This window comes from Lepus europaeus, chromosome 9 (assembly GCF_033115175.1).
Source record: "Lepus europaeus isolate LE1 chromosome 9, mLepTim1.pri, whole genome shotgun sequence".
Taxonomy (NCBI): domain Eukaryota; kingdom Metazoa; phylum Chordata; class Mammalia; order Lagomorpha; family Leporidae; genus Lepus; species Lepus europaeus.
Window position 1 is genome coordinate 25,007,063 of NC_084835.1, and position 17,278 is coordinate 25,024,340.

The 17,278-nt window shown below is 40.0% G+C and overlaps 1 protein-coding gene across 1 annotated transcript in view; it reads left to right on the forward strand.

The window, feature by feature from the left end:
• Positions 1 to 309: 309 nt before the first annotated feature.
• DOCK3 (dedicator of cytokinesis 3) overlaps positions 310 to 17,278 on the forward strand; it is a 455,873-nt gene continuing 438,904 nt past the window's right edge. Inside the window, exon 1 of the mRNA XM_062199955.1 lies at positions 310 to 367. Within this exon, the coding sequence (XP_062055939.1) occupies positions 310 to 367 (58 nt within the window). The remainder of the gene's footprint in view (positions 368 to 17,278) is intronic.

Sequence of the window (17,278 nt, forward strand, 5' to 3'; positions counted from 1 at the left end):
ACTCCCCAAATGTTTGCAATGGCCAGAACTGTGCCTATTTGAAGCCAGGAGCCAGGAGCTGCCTCCAGGTCTCCCATCCACGTGGCAGTCCAGGGGCCCAAGGACTTGAGCCATTTCCATTACTTTCCCAGACCATAGCAGAGAGCTGGATTGGAAGTGGAGCATCCGGGACTCGAACTGGTGTCCATAGGGGATGCTGGCACTGCAGGTGGCAGCTTTACCTGCTATGCCACAGTGCCGTCCCCAGGAGGTTTTTTTTAAAACTAAATATAATCTCTGTAAAATAGTACTTTTTGTTGGGACAACGTCATGGCTTTGCATGACTTAGCTGGAACATCACATCTCAACTCTCAACCCCCTTTCCCTGGTATCCTATCAAAATGACTTCTGCTTCTTCTTCTTCTTCTTTTTTTTTTTTGGACAGGCAGAGTGGACAGTGAGAGAGAGAGACAGAGAGAAGAAAGGTCTTCCTTTTTCTGTTGGTTCACCCCACAAGTGGCTGCTGTGGCCGGCGCACCGCGCTGATCCGAAGCCAGGAACCAGGTGCTTCTCCTGGTCTCCCATGCGGGTGCAGGGCCCAAGGACTTGGGCCATCCTCCACTGTACTCCCGGGCTACAGCAGAGAGCTGGCCTGGAAGAGGAGCAACCAGGACAGGATCCAGTGCCCCAACCGGGACTAGAACCTGGTGTGCTGGTGCTGCAGGTGGAGGATTATCCTATTGAGCCACAACGCTGGCCTCAAACTGACTTCTGCTACACTTATAGTATAATTTACCAGTAGTGGGTTGCCTTGAAGAGGGAGCATTAACATCTTGGGTACTGGAAAAGTTCTTCTCCATTGAAAATTTAATTACTTGGTAGGTAAGTTTACATACTGAGTTACTGATTATGAGGGATAGTTAGTATTACTATTATTATTACTTTCTTTGAAATGGCTTCTTATGTATTGTTAGTAAGTAAGGCTACCATTTTAGGCCTCTTAGAAAACATCCCTGCTAATGGCCTGAGAAAGCAGTGGAAGATGGCCCAAATGCTTGGGCCCCTGCACCCACATGGATGACCTGGAAGAAGATTCTGGCTCCTAGCTTCAATAGACCCAGCTCTGCCGTTGGGCCATTTGGGGAATTAACCAGTGGATGTAGGATCTCTCTCTCTGTCTGTCTGTCTCTCTCTCTAACTGCCTCTCAAATAAATAAATAAATCTTAAAACAAAAACAAAAACAAAAACGGGGTTCCTACCACTTAAGGAAGATACCTGGATTGTGTTTCCTGCTCCTAGTTTAAAAAAAAAATAAAAAAAAGAGAATAACTATCTATGTTTCTGCTGATGATACTTCTTGCCTGTCTTCCTCCCTCCCTCCCTTCTAAAATTAAGAATTGGTGGGGTAATATGTGTGATATGTTTAGGAAAGTACTTGAGAGTACATCCTTATCATTTTTTTGTACCAATACTTAATTTCTCAGTATAATTTTTCTAGGTACAGCTTTTTTTTTTTTAAAAAAAAGATTTTATTTATTTATTTGAAAGGTAGAGTTACAGACAGTGAGAGGGACAGACAGAGAGAAAGGTCTTCCATCCTCTGGTTCACTCCGCAGTTGGCTGTGATGGCTAGAGCTGAGCTGATCCAAAGCCAGGAACTAGGAGCTTCTTCTGGGTCTCCCACACAGGTGCAAAGGCCCAAGCTCTTGGGCCATCTTCTACCGCTTTCCCAGGATACAGCTTTTTTTTTTTTTAGATTTATTTATTTATTTGAAAGAGTTACACAGAGAGAGGAGAGGCAGGGAGAGAGGGAGAGTTCTTCCATCCACTGGTTCACTCCCCAACTGGCTTCAGTGGCTGGAGCTGTGCTGATCCTAAGCCAGGATCCTGGAGCTTCTTCCAGGTCTCTCACATGGGTGCACGGGCCCAAGGACTTGGGCCATCTTCTACTGCTTTCCCAGGCAATTAGCAGAGAGCTGGATTGGAAGTGGAGCATCTGGAACATGAATGGTGCCTGTATGGGAAGCTGGCACTGCTGGCTGCTGCCTCACCTGCTACGCCACAATGCCGGCCCTAGTGCAGCTTTAATTTATCTTTTCTTTTTAAAGATATTTCATTAGCACTTTGTTCTGGTTCCCTGGCCTAGGATAGCTTAGCATTTAATGTTTTCATAGTTGTAGATGATACACACATTTTATAACTTATATTCTTTTGAAAGTACATTTCTAGTGTGTAGTGAGGCACAAGAGGATAGGAACTAGGGAAGGAATGATTAAGTTTAGGGCAGAGGGGAGTGGGGGATAAAATAATTAAAAGGCATTTTTTTCTTTTTTAGTCTTGTAAATAGCTTCAGAAAACTTATTTGTAACTGGGTTTGTTTGGTTTAAGGCTAAAGTGACTTACTAAGGATAGATATTTTCATGAGTCCATCTGTTGTTAATATCCTTTTTCCAAATTTGTTTTTATACCAATTTTTCTTAATCTTGTCAGTGGACATCATCTTTGTCTCTGTGGATTAAACATACCTTATAGAAGAATGTCATCATGAGAGCCTTATCACTCATTAACTATTCTCATAAGAAAAGTAGGAGAGTAGGCATTTGGTGGCATTCAGATGCTACTTCACAGACCTGCATCCCATATTTGAGTGCCTGGTTTTGGGTCTCAGCTACACGCCAAATTCTAGGTTCTTACTGATATGCACCCTGGGAGACAGCAGGTGATGGTTCAAGTACTTTGGTCTCTGCCACCCAATGGGAGATCTGAATTGAGCTCTGGGCTTTTGACTTCACTATGGCCAGCCACAGCTGTTGTAGGCATTTGCTGAGTGTACCAGCAGATAGGAGTTTTTGTTGTCTCTCTGCTTTCAAATAAATAATAAATGTTAAAGGAAAAATAAAAAGAAAAGTAGGAGAGACTAGGAGCAAATTGCAGTTTTTTGATGCATTTGCTTTCTCCTAATAGATAGATAAAAGTCTTGGGCCTTTTCTCTAAACTTTATTATTCCAAGTATTTTTTTTTTTAAAATTTTTGACAGGCAGAGTGGACAGTAGAGGGAGACAGAGAGAAAGGTCTTCCTTTTTGCCGTTGGTTCACCCTCCAATGGCCGCCGCGGTAGGCGCGCTGCGGCCGGCACATCGCGCTGCTCCGATGGCAGGAGCCAGGTGCTTCTCCTGGTCTCCCATGGGGTGCAGGGCCCAAGCACTTGGGCCATCCTCCACTGCACTCCCTGGCCACAGCAGAGAGCTGGCCTGGAAGAGGGGCAACCGGGACAGGATCGGTGCCCCGACCGGGACTAGAACCTGGTGTGCCGGCGCCGCAAGGCGGAGGATTAGCCTGTTAAGCCACGGCGCCGGCCTTAATTTTTTTTTTTGACAGGCAGAGTGGACAGTAGAAGGAGACAGAGAGAAAGGTCTTCCTTTTTGCCGTTGGTTCACCCTCCAATGGCCGCTGCGGTAGGCGCGCTGCTGCCGGGGCACCGCGCTGTTCTGATGGCAGGAGCCAGGTGCTTCTCCTGGTCTCCCATGGGGTGCAGGGCCCAAGCACTTGGGCCATCCTCCACTGCACTCCCTGGCCACAGCAGAGAGCTGGCCTGGAAGAGGGGCAACCGGGACAGGATCGGTGCCCCGACCGGGACTAGAACCTGGTGTGCTGGCGCCGCAAGGTGGAGGATTAGCCTGTTAAGCCACGGCGCCGGCCTCCAAGTATTTTCTTTGTAGCCCAGACCAATTTTGTAGTTAAATTTCTGCCTTCCATCAATATTCTCTATCTGTTATACATACTGACTTTAGCTCAGTTTCCTGTTAGTCCTAAAGGAATTTACAGTAGACCTTTGATTTTGTTTTGTTTTGCTAAAATAAGTTTTATATTATTTTGCTACAATAAAAGTTTTAATTGGTATTGTAGTGCTAAATTAAGAATCAGTTTTTAGTTGGGAAGGAGTTGTAGATTGTGATGACATTAATCGTGGCCAGTTTTATGTGCCTTAAGCCAGATTTTCTTTGCTGTCCTTTTACTTCCAGAATGTGTCATTTCACCATCCAGCTGGTGTGTGTTCTAGGAATGCAAATTCATTTAATTATTGGCCCAAGCAAAACATAATTAAGAAGACAAATCTGCTCTAAGAGATCATGTATTGAAAAGCCTAACAAATTATTTTTGTTTGAGCCACAAATTTTTCGCTGTCATTGATATATGGTTAGTACAAAAATGACTATTGTTGAAATAACTTCTCTTGTAATGTAATAATTCTAGAGTTAATTAAGATAATGATAGGATAATGCACCAAATGTAAGCTGTTTTGCTATTTTTTTTTTAACTCAGAAATAAAGAAACAAAGTATGTAAGGGACTGATAATATTTTTGTGTGTTTCCTAAGCAGTATCAAGATAGAATGTGGTACACTTGTCCATTAAAACTAGTTTTAGGGGCAAGCGTTTTGCTCAGTGGTTAAGTTGTTGTTTGAGTGCCTGTTGTTTGAGTGTCTCCGTTCAGATCCTGGCTTTGTTCCAGTTTCTAACTTTTTGCTAATGCACATCAGCAAGTGATGACTCAAATACGAGATCTCTGTTACCCATGTAGGGGATCTGGAATGAGCTTTGGTTCCTGGCTTGGACCTTCCCTAATCCTGGCTGTTGCAGGCATCTGGGGAGTGAACCAGGAGATGGAAGATTTCTGTCTCTCTCTGCCTTTCAAATAAGTTGTAAATAAAATATTGAAAAAAAATTATTTTTTGGAAAAATTATTCATGTGTTCTTGGACCTTGTAACAGGAATGTTGTAGGTGTTTAAAAAGAACTGTTTAGTGTAATGATGGCACAACTGTTACAGATTATTTAAGTGTTAAAAGTAAAATTCATAATAGTCCTTCCATCCTGAGATTATTGTGATACCATGAAATAGCACTAGTTGATTACACATACAGTAGTTTTGATGGCTTGAAATAAATCCAAGTATCCATTTTTTATTTTTATTTTTTCCTTCTTGTCTCAGAGGTTTATCAAAGGAAAATTATGTAATTCATGAGAAGTTTTATGAATTCTTTGTAAGAAAAGTATGTTATGTAGTTTTAAAATGTGCTAGTGAAGAGGTATGAAAATACTCAGTGATCACAAAGAGACAGTGAACAAATACTAAACCACTTGCATGTAGTGTAATGGTTTTACAACACTGTGATTCCTTCACCTAATTTGTGCTACTTTTGTCATAAATTTTACTCTGTACTGTTTCTGCTTTAGACTGGGAATTGGCAAGTATTTTCTCCAAAGGACCAGATAAAATTTCAAATATTTTAGGCTTTATGAGCCAAGAAGCAAAATTGAGGAAATTATGTAGGTAATTATATATCACAAGACAGGAAGCACATAACATAAAAATGTATGGAAATTTGTTTCCTTGCCTTGTTATATTTTTGTTCAAATTCAAAATATAATAATGGAGTACTTACACAAATTTTTTATAGTACATACCTGCTAATGAGAATAATAGAATGTTTTAGAGTAACATTTCAGTTAATTGGTGTTCAATGTTAATATTTCCTGTGATCAAAACCCATTTTAAATCTTCACTTTTTAATGTTGATCTAGTGTGACATTTTATGTTTTTATCTTTATAAGTACCTTTTCAGATAGATATATTACCAAATACTGGCATCAATGTACAGGCAAATATTTTGTGAATAGTCATCACTTGGAAGGTATTTATGGGAATTTTTTAGTGGCATCCCTTATTGTTTGCCTTTATTATGTTATTTAGTGGATTAAAGTACTTCCAACTGATGGTTGTGTGGAAGCTCCTCAGTTGCATTATTAGATGGATTTTGAAGTATGGAAATTTTCTTTGCATTTGTATTAAAGTTTACAAAATGCTGCAGGAACTGTACTTTGAGCAGAAAAGTATATTTGCTGCAGATTTGAGAGAAATAGAGATCCTGTTTCTTGTTTTAACTTTTCACAATGTGGGAAGTGTATAAATCACTTGAACGTTACTTGTGATTCAGGATGTCATAGAAATAACTCTACTGCAGTTATAAATAAGTTTCACATATAAGTGTGGTTTTAAGTTACATTCATTAAACATTGTCAAGACTACAGCAAAACCTCTTTAATAAGCCTTTTATTATTTGATAATTGTAGTTGAATGCAGTTCTCATTCAGAAAAAATTTAGTTTAAGCTTATCAGTTCTCCTCAAATTATAATAAAAATTGAGTACTGCTAAGCCAGAGTTGCTCTGTACTTGATCCCATCAATATATTCTTTTTCTGTTTCTTACAAAAATTCATAGGATGGGGCCAGATGCTGTGGCGCAGTGGGTGAACGCCCTGGCCTGAAGCACCCGCTTCCCGTATGGGTACCGGTTCAAGACCCGGCTGCTCCACTTCCAGTTCAGCTCTCTGCTATGGCCTGGGAAATCAGTACAAGATGGCCCAAGTCCTTGGGCCCCTGCACCCACGTGGGAGACCTGGAAGAAGCTTCTGGCTCCTGGCTTCAGATTGGCACAGCTCCGGCCGTTGCAGCCAATTGGGGAGTGAACCATTGGATGGAAGACCTCTCTCTCTCTCTGCCTCTCCTCTCTCTGTGTAACTCTGACTTTCAAATAAATAAATAAATCTTTAAAAAAAATTCACCGGAGTGAGGATATGTTAAGTCCATGATATTGAATGAAGTTTATTGTTTTCTTTCAAAGAAATCTTTGGGATTTTAAAAAAATATTTGTTTATTCATTTGTAAGTCAGAGGTACAGAGGTACAGAGGCAGAGAGAGAGAGAGAGAGAGAGAGAGAGAGAGAGAGAAATAGAAGGATAGATCTTCCATCTGCTGATTGGCTCCCCAAATGGCCACAACAGCTAGAGCTGAGTCTGTCTGAAGCCAGGAGCCAGGAGCTTCTTCCAGGTATCCCACGTGGGTGCAGGGGTCCAAGGACTTGGTTCATCCTTTGCCGCTTTTCCAGGCACAGTAGCAGGGAGCTAGATCGGAAGTGGAGCATCCAGGACTCGAATTGGTGCCCACATGGGATGCCAACACTGTAGGTGGCAGCTTTACTTGCTATTTCATAGCACTGGCCCCAGTTTATTGTTGTTTAATGGTTGAATAACACATGGTAGAGTCAAACAATTTCTGCAAGGTTCTTAGTAATTAATAATACCATAGACTTAAAATATCCTACATTTTCATATGCTTTGTAAATTTGCTTTACTAAACCTTTTTGTGCTTCATGTGTATTTTGCACTACTAATAGTTGTAATACGTTTTAGTAGATACTACTTCATGTTGTACTGAGTTAGTGTTGTCTCACCTTAGTCACTTCATACTTGGCAGTGACTATTTGAGTATATCTGAGCAGTATCAGTAACATCTGTCCTTGTCAAGGAAATCACTTGAAATTTTTTCCTTTTTTAAAAAAGTGTACAGTTCATTTTTAGTATATTCCATAGGGTTGTGTGACCATTATCACTATATAACTCCAGAATGTCTTCATCACCCTTAAAAGACACTTACCCTAGGACCTAGCAATGATAAATTTACTTTTTGTGTCAATGGATTTGTCTATTCTGGGACATTTACATAAATGGAATCATGAAATAAGTGATCTTAAATTTATGGCTTCTTTTACTTAGAATAGATTTTCAAAGTTCATCCATGTTTTAGCATGTATCAGCACTCTGTTCTTTTTCTGGGTGACTAATACTCATATATATATAAAATATATATCATATTTTGTTTATCCAAACCTAAGTTGTTGGACATGTGAGTTGTTTCCACTTTTTGGTTATTAATAATAACAAAAATAATAATCTGTTATGAACATTTGTGTACAAGTTTTTATGTGAACATATGTTTTTAGTTTTCTTGGGCATGTACTTAGGCATGGATATGTGAGGTCATATAGTTATTACATCTTTAATTTTTTGAGGAACTGCCAAACTGTTTTCCACAGGATATATACCATTTTGCATTCCTACTAGCAACATAGCCTCACTTATAATTTGTTGTCTTTTTGATTATAATCATCCATGGATATGAAGAGGTATCATGTAGGTTTTGATAAGTATTTTACTAATAGCTAATGATATTGAGAATCTTTTCATGTGCTTATTGGCCATTTGTCTTCTTTGGGAAAAATAGCTATTCAGATGTTTTGTTCATTTAAAAATTTGGTTATTTGCCTTTATTGTTAGTTATAAAGTTCTTTACATATTCTGGATATAAGTCTTGTATAAATATGTGATTTGTAGATTTTTTTTCATTCCATGGGTTATTTTTTCCTTTTATTGGTGATATCCTTTGTAGCATAAAAGTTTCATTTTGGTGAAGTTCAGTTTATTCTTTTTTTGCTTATGTTGTTGCTATCATGCTCATATTTAAGAAACCACTGCCTAAATCAAAGCCATAAGGATTTATTCCTGTATTTTTCTTAAAAATTTTTTTTTATAGTTTAAGTATGGTGCTTGTGTTACATTTATTTTATTATTATTATTATTTTTTGACAGGCAGAGTTAGACAGTGAGAGAGAGAGAGACAGAGAGAAAGGTCTTCCTTCTGTTGGCTCACCCCCCAAATGGCCACTATGGCTGGCGCTGCGGCCAGTATGCTGAGCTGATCCGAAACCAGGAGCCAGGTGCTTCCTCATGGTCTCCCATGTGGGTGCAGGGCCCAAGCACTTGGGCCATCCTCCACTGCCTTCCAGAGCCACAGCAGAGAGCTGGACTGGAAGAGGAGAACTGGGACAGAATCCGGCGCCCCAACTGGAACTAGAACCTGGGGTGCCAGCGACGCATGCAGAGGATTAGCCAAGTGAGCTGTGGCGCTGGCCATATTAGATTTATTTTGAGTTAATATTTGTGTGTGATATGAAGTAGGGGTGTAAGTTCATTTTTTTAAAGAGAATTTTTTTAAGAGAATTTTTTTTTTTATTTGACAGGTAGAGTTATAGACAGAGAGAGACAGAGAGAAAGGCCTTCCTTCTGCTGGTTCACTCCCCAATGGCCACTACGGCCGGTGCTGTGCCGATCCGAAGCCAGGAGCCAGGTGCTTCCTTCTGGTTTCCCATGCGGGTGCAGGGGCCCAAGGACCTGGGCCATCCTCCACTGCCCTCCTGGGCCACAGCAGAGAGCTGGACTGGAAGAGTGGCAGCTGGGACTAGAACCCTGCGCCCATATGGGTTACCGGCGCCCCAGGCAGAGGCTTAACCAAGTGAGCCATGGCGCCGGCCCAAGTTCATTCCTTTATCTGTGGATAGGCAGTTGTCCTAACATCATTTGCTGAAAAGACTGTTCTTTGCCTTGTTTGATTGTCTTGGTGCACCCTGTTGAAAACAAATTGATCATAAAAGGGAGTATTTTCTCCCTGGATTCTCAGTTCTGTTTCATTGATCTCTATTTCTATATGCCAGTTTTACATTATCTTCATTATTATATTTTATAGTAAGTTTTGAAATTGAAAAGTGTGGATCCTCCAAATTTGTTCTTCTTTTTCAAAATTATTTTGACAGTTCTGGGCCTCTGTATCTCTTTTAAATTGAAGTAAATATATGTAAAATAAATTACTGTTTTACCCACTTAAAGGTGTTCAATTCTCCAACATTAAGTTTATTCACATTATTGTATATCCATCTCCATCATCCGTATCTAAAACTTTTCATCTTCTTTACCTGAAACTCTATACCAGTTAAACACTAACACCCCATTTCACTTTTTCTAAGTCCCTGGAAACTACCATTCTGCTCTCTCTCTCTGTGAGTCTGAGTACTTCAGGGACATAATAATGGCGGAATCATACAAAAATTTCCTTTTGTGACTGGCTTATTTTATTTAGCATAATATCTTTAAGGTTATCTATGTTGTAACTTGTCAAAAATTTTCTTCCAAGGCTGAGTAATATTCCATTCATCTGTTGATAATGTTTGGGTTGCTTTCACCTTTTGATTGCTTTATAATAAAAGATCTATTTCTTTGAAAGGTAGAAGATCAGAGAGAGAAAGAGGAGACAAGACTGTGTGTGTGTGTGTGTGTCTAAGAAAGAGAGGGAGAGGGAGAGGGAGAGGGAGAGGATTGAGCTCTTCCATCCTCTGAATCACTCTTCAAGTGGCTTCAGCAACCAAGGCTGGGCCAGGCTGAAGTGAGGGGCTAGGAACTCCATGTAGGTCTCCCACATGAGTGGCAGTGGCCCACTTAAGCCATCTTTTGCTGATTTTCCAGGTGCATTAGGAGGGAGCTGGATCAGAAGCAGAGCTGCCAGGACTTGAACTGACATTCTGATATAGGATGCCAATTTTGCAAGTGACAGCTTGCCTATTTGTTTTGTTTTAAGATTTTTAAAATTTGAAAGCCAGAGTTACACAGAAGGAGGGAGGGAGGGAAGGAGAGAGAGAGGGGCAGGGAGTAGATCAGTTTTCTGGTTGCTGGTTCGCTCTCCAGTGGTTGCAGTGGCCAGGGCCCAGGCAGGCTAAAGCAAGGAGCCAGGAGCTTCATCTGGGTCTCCCACATGGGTTGCAGTGATCCAGGCACTTGGGCCATCTTTTGCTGCGTTTCCCCAGGCAATTTGCAGGGATCTCGATTGGAAGTAGAGCAGCTGGGACACAAACTAACTCCCATATGGATTGTCAGTGTCTCAGGTGATGGCATTTCCCACTATACCACAGTGCCGGCCCCAGGTTTTCTTAGAAGTTCGTAGTCCTCCATATCCATGGTTTATATATCCATTCAACCAACAGCAGGTCAAAAGAGGTAGAGGAAATTTTGTCCCTATTAAACATATATAGATGTTTTTCTTATCAGCATCTGCTACCTACTAATTGAATTCCCCAAATGCCTGTAGTGTCCTGGACTGGGCCATGTTGGAACCAGGAGCCAGAAACTCAATCCAGGTCTCCTACATAAGTGGCAGGAAACCAATCATCAATCACTTCAGCCATCAACCCTGCTTCTCAGGGTCCCCATTAGCAGGAAGCTGGACTCGAGAGCTGAAGACATGTCTCAACCCAAGCACTTCAATGTAGGATGTGGGTGTATTAACCATAGTGCCAGATGTTTGTTCCTGAGTGAGTTTTTAAAAGATCACTGTTAATTCTTTTATAATGTTTGGTGGAGTTCACCAGTATAGTCAAGCTGACACTCTATCCAGTGATTTTAATGTTTCTGACAGAAACAGTGGGGAAACAGAGCCAAGCAGTCTGTTACGTAATATGTTTATTCTTTGTGATATGCCTACAAATGAAGAATAGGTCTGAAGAGAGTTCCATGATTATAGGGAGAAAGCTCTACTCTCTTTGAAACCCTTCTGCCTTTCTAGCTTTTTCTTCCCTCTTCTTTTTACATTAATTAAAAAAAAATCATTTGAAAGAAAGTCTAGAGGGAAGGAAATTATTAAAAATTCCTATAAGTTTTCTGAATAAACATGAAGCTCTCAATTTCAAATGGTGAAGGCTATGGTTAATTTTAGTGTTCTTTTTGGTGACAAAGGTTAAAAGACAAGAGTGATGAATATAAATTTAATTACAAGAGCCTCATTAAAGAAATTGTTACAGTAGAATAACTGGCGATGTTAAATTCTTAAGTGCTCATGTGATTTATAAGCCATGTTTGCAGTTGTACTTGTTAATTTGTGTGTGCCTGCAAGGCTTTGAGGAAGATGTAGAACGTGAGCCTCCTGCTGCTCCCCTCCAGCAAAGAGTTCTATCCAATAAATCCTAGGGAATACCATTAATTTCTCACTTGGCATTCAGAGAAGGATGCTGATGTGAGTATATGATGTATCTTAACATTTTCCAAATCTGTAAGTCATTAACTAATAGAATTTATACAACTGCCTTTAAAAAAAAAGATTTATTTATTTGAAAGAGAGAGGGACAGAGAGAGATTTTCCATCCTCTGGTTTACTCTCCAGATGGCTGCAATGGCTGTGGCTGAGCCAGGCCAAAGCCAGGAGCAAGGAGCTTCTTCCAGGTCTGTAACTTGGGTAGCAGAGGCTCAAGCATTTGGGCCATCTTCTGCTGCTTTTCCCAGGAGCATTAGCAGGGAGCTGAATCAGAAACAGCCAGGACTTGAACTGGCACCTGTATAGGATGTTGTTGTCAAAGGTGGTGGCTCTACCTGCTATACCACGACACTGGCCCCAACTACTATTTTTTTTTTCAAGATTTTATTTATTTGAGAGGTAGAGTTAGAGAGAGGGAGACACAGAGATAAAGGTCTTCTATCTGCTAGTTCACTCTCCAAACAGCCGCAACGGCTGGAGCTAGGCCATCTGAGGATAGGAATCAGGAGATTCTTCTGGATCTTCCATGTGGGCACAGGGAAGCAAGGACTTGGGACCGCCTTCCACTGCTGTCCCAGACCATTAGCAGAGAGCTGGATCAGAAGAGAAGTTGGGACATGGGCTGATGGCCATATGGGATGCCAGCGCTGTAAGTGGAGGCTTAGTCCACTATGCCACAGCACCAGCCCCAACTGCTTTGTTTTTTAAGTTTGTGTTCAAAATTTAGTTTTCCATTGGGAATTTAAAATATTTGCAGAAGATTGGTAATGCTACAAGTACTTACAAATATTCCAAGAGAGTATAAGTTGCCAATAAGTAAGTTTGATGTCTTCAGTGGAGATCAGAAATAAATGTTTATGTATATACAAATGCGAGTAGATTAATTCTGCATTTTTAAAAAATTTGAGTACCCAATCTATTATTATTTTTAAAATTTTATGGATCATGTATTTAGAGTCCAATCTAAGGAATCTGCCTTGTCTTAGATTTCATGTATTTGATGTATACTGATTTATGAACATCTTTAGGAATTTCCCACGCTACCATCCCTCCCACCACTGCTCCCACCCTTCCTCCTCTTTCGTCTCTTATTCTTTGTCAGTTTTTACAGTGTACTGCTTTCAGTTTACTTTAAGCTCATAAAACTAAACGTACACTAAGTAGTGAGTTCAACAAATAGTATGAAGAAAAAAACACTGTTACTCAACAGTAGTGACAAGGGCTTTAAACAATCACTGAAGCTCAAGTGTCCATTTCACTAATATATATTACATTTTTTGTACTTTGTTACCACAGATCAGGAAAAACATATGGTATTTATCTTTTCTGGACTGGTTTATTTTAATAAGTGTAATGATTTTTGGTTGCATCCATTTGGTTGGAAAAGACAGGATTTTTCTTTTTTATGGCTGAGTTGTGTTCCATAATGTATATACGCCATATTTTCTTCATCTAGTTATCAGTTGGTGGACATCTGGGTTGAATCCATATCTTAGCTGCTGTGAATTGACCTGCAGTGAACAAGGGGGTACAGGTAACTCTTTCATATGCTGATTTCATTTTATTTGGGTAAATTCCCAGAAATGGGATTACTGAGTCATATGGTAGATCTGTTTTCAGATTTCTGAGGTGTCTCCATACTGTCTTCCACAATGGATGCACCATTTTACATTCCTACCAATAGTGGATTAGGGTACCTTTTTCTCCAAACCCTCACCAGTGTTTCTGTATGAGAACCATTCTGACTGGGGTGAGGTAAACTACCTCATTGTGGTTTTGATTTGTATTTCCCTGATGGCTAGTGATCCTGAGCATCTTTTCATGTGTCTGTTGGCCATTTGAATTTCCACTTTTTTTTTAAAAGATTTATTTATTTATTTGCAAGTCAGAGTTACACAAAGAGAGGAAAGGCAGAGAGAGAGAGAGAGAGAGAGAGAGAAAGAGATCTTCCATCTGCTGGTTCACTCCCCAATTGGCCGCAATGGCCAGAGCTGTGCCGATTTGAAACCAGGAGGCAAGAGCTTCTTCTGGGTCTCCCACGTGGGTGCAGGGGCCCAAGGACTTGGGCCATCTTCTACTGCTTTCCCAGGCCATAGCAAAAAGCTGGATTGGAAGTGGAGCAGCCGGGTCTTGAAACGGCACACATATGGGATGCTGGCACTTCAGGCCAGGGCGTTAACCCACTGCGCCACAGCGCAGGCCCCTGAATTTCCTCTTTTGAAAAACACTGGTTCGAGTCCTTAGTCCATTTCTTAACTGGATTGTTTGTTTTGTTGTTGTTGAGTTTCTTGAATTCTTTATAGATTCTGCATAGTAATTCTTTATCAGTCTCATGGTTGGCAAATATTTTCTCCCATTTTATCAGTTGCCTCTTCATGTTGCTGAGTGTTTCTTTCACATAGAAACACTATGTGAAATGCTTGATGTAATCCCATTCCATTTGTCAATTTTGGCTTTGATTGTCTGTTTCTCTGGGGTCTTTCGAAGAAGTCCTTACCTATGCCAATGTTTTGCAGAGTTTCCCCAATGTTCTCTAGTAATTTGATGGTATCAGGTCGTAGATTCATGTCCTTGATATATTTTGCGTGGATTTTTGTGTACAGTAGGGATCTTCTTTCATAATTCTGCATGCAGAGATCTAGTTTTCCCAGCAGCATTTGTTGAAAGTACTGTCCTTGCTCCAGGGATTGATTTTAGCTCCTTTATCAAAGATAGATTGCTTGTAGATGTGTGGATTGATTTCTGGAGTTTCTATTCTATTACATAGGGCTACACATCTATTTTTTTTGCCAATACCAGACTGATTTGATTAAAACTGTCCTGTAGTATATCTTGAAATCTGGTATTGTGATGCCTCTGGCTTTGTTTTTGTTGTATAAGATTGCTTAGCTATTTGGTGTTTCTTGTGTTTCCATATGAATTTTAATGTTTTTTCTAGATCTGAGAAGAATGTCATTGGTATTTTTATTGGGAACACATTTAATCTGTAACTTACTTTTGGTAATATGGACATTTTGATGATATTAATTTTTCAAATCCACAATCACGAAAGTTTTTTCCATTTTTTATATCTCCTATTTCTTTCTTTAATGTTTTCATTGTAGAGGTCTTTGAGCTCCTTGGTTAAATTTATTACAAGATATTTTATTATTTTTTGTAGGTATTGTGAATAGGATTAATCTTGGAATTTTTTTTCCACCATGGCATTGTCTGTGTATACCAAGGCCATTGATTTTTTGTGTGAAAATTTTGTATCCTGCCACTTTACCAAATTCTTTTATGAGTTTCATTAATCTCTTAGTGGAGTCTCTTGGTTCCCATATGTATAGAATAGTGTCATTTGCAGATAGGGATTTTTGATTCCTCCTTTCTTATTTGTATCCCTTTGATTTCTTTTTCTTGCCTAATAGCTCTTGCATAAACTTCCAGAACTATATTGAATAACAATGGTGAGAGTTAGCATCTTTGATTGTGGATCTCAGTGCAAATGCTTCCTACTTTTCCCCATTGAATAAGATGCTGTCTGTGAGTTGGTGATGAATTGGTTTGACTATTGAGAAATATTCCTCCTATACCCAATTTGCTTAGGGTTTTCATCATGAGAGGATGTTGTATTTTATCAACTGCTTTCTCTGCATCTGTTGAGATAAACTGTAGCATTTTTGTTTTTAAGTTTGTTAATGTGATATTTCACATTTACTGATTTGCGAATGTTAAACCATTCCTGCATACCAGGGATAAATCCCACTTGGTCTGGGTGAATGATCTTTCTGATGTATTACTGGATCAATTGACTAGTATTTTGTTTAGAATTTTTGCTCTATGTTGATCAGCAATATTGGTTTATAGTTCTCTTTCTCTGTTTTATCTTTTCTCTGGTTTAGGAATGAGGGTGTGGGGACGGCGCCCTGGCACACTGGGTTAATCCTCTGCCTGCAGTGCCAGCATCCCATATGCGCACTGGTTCTAGTCCTGGCTGCTCCTCTTCCAGTCCAGCTCTCTGCTGTGGCCTAGGAAGGCAGTGGAGGATGGCCTAAGTGGTTGGGCCCCTGCACCGGCATGGGAGATCAGGAGAAGCACCTGACTCCCGGCTTCGGATTGGCATAGCTCCGGCCATTGGAGCCATTTGGGGAGTGAAGCAACAAAAGGAAGACCTTTCTCTCTCTCTCTCTCTCTCACTCTCTCACTGTAACTCTGTCAAATAAATTAAAAAGAAAAACTTAAAAAAAAAAGAAATGAGGGTTATACTGCTTTCATAGAAGGAGTTTGGGAGGATTCCCTCCCTTTCAATTGTTTTGAATATCGAGAAGAGAATTGGAATTAGTTCTTCTTTAAATATCTGATAGAATTCAGCAGCAAAGACATTGTTCTTGGCTTTTCTTTGTTGGAAGGGTCTTTATTACTGATTTAGTTTCTGTCTTGGTTTATTGGGCTTTTTAGGGTTTCTGTTTCTTCATGACTCAATTTTGTTAGATTGCACGTGTCCAGGAATCTGCCCATTTCTTCTGGATTTTTCGATTTCTTTTTAGTAATTACTGATGATTGTTTTTAGTTGTGTGTCATCTGTTGTTACATTTACTTTTTCATCTTTGATTCTATTGATCTGGGTCTTCTTTTTTTGGTTAGTTGGGCCAGTAGTGTGTCAATTTTGTGTGTGTTTTCAAAAAACCAGTTCTTTGCTGATTTTTTTTTTAAAAGATTTATTTATTTGAAAGTCAGAGTTACACAGAGAGAGGAGAGGCAGAGAAAGGTCTTCCATCTGCTGGTTCACTCCCCAGTTGGCTTTAAGGGCCAAGCTGAGCTGATCCAAAGCCAGGAGCCAGGAGCTTCCTCTTCTGTGTCTCCATTTGGGTACAGGGGCCCAAGCACTTGGGACATCTTGTACTGCTTTCCCAGGCAATAGCAGAGAGCTGGATCAGAACTGGAGCAGCCGGGACACAAACTGGTGCCCAAATGGGATGCTGGCACTGCAGGCAGTGGCTTTACCTGCTATGCCATAGCGCCAGCCTCTCCCTGCTCTTTAGTATTGGTTTTTTTTTTTTGTTTCAGTTTTGTTTATTTCTGCTCTAAATTCAATTATTTCTTTCCTCCTTCTAATTTGAGCTGGTTTGTTGTTGTTTTTGTAGGTTCTTAGGATACATGGGTAGTTCCTTTATTTGGTACCTTTCTAATTTCTTGTTGTAGGCACAAATTGCTGTAAAGTTCCCTCTTAACACTGCTTTTGCTGTATCCCTTGTTTTGACACATTGTATTGTCATCTTCATTTGTTTCTAGAAATTTTTTGACTTCTCTTGTTATTTCTTCTATACCCACTGTTTATTCAGGAGCATGTTGTTCTGTCCCCATGTGTTCACATATGTTCTAGAGATTCTTGAGTTGTTAATTTCCAGCTTCATTCCATTGTGGTCAGAAAAGATGCATGGTATGATTTTGATATTTTTAATTTGCTGAGACTTGCTTTTTAGACTGCCATATCATCTCATTTATCCTAGAGAAGTTCCATGTCCTGATGTATGTTATGCAACTGTGGAATGAAAAGTGCAGT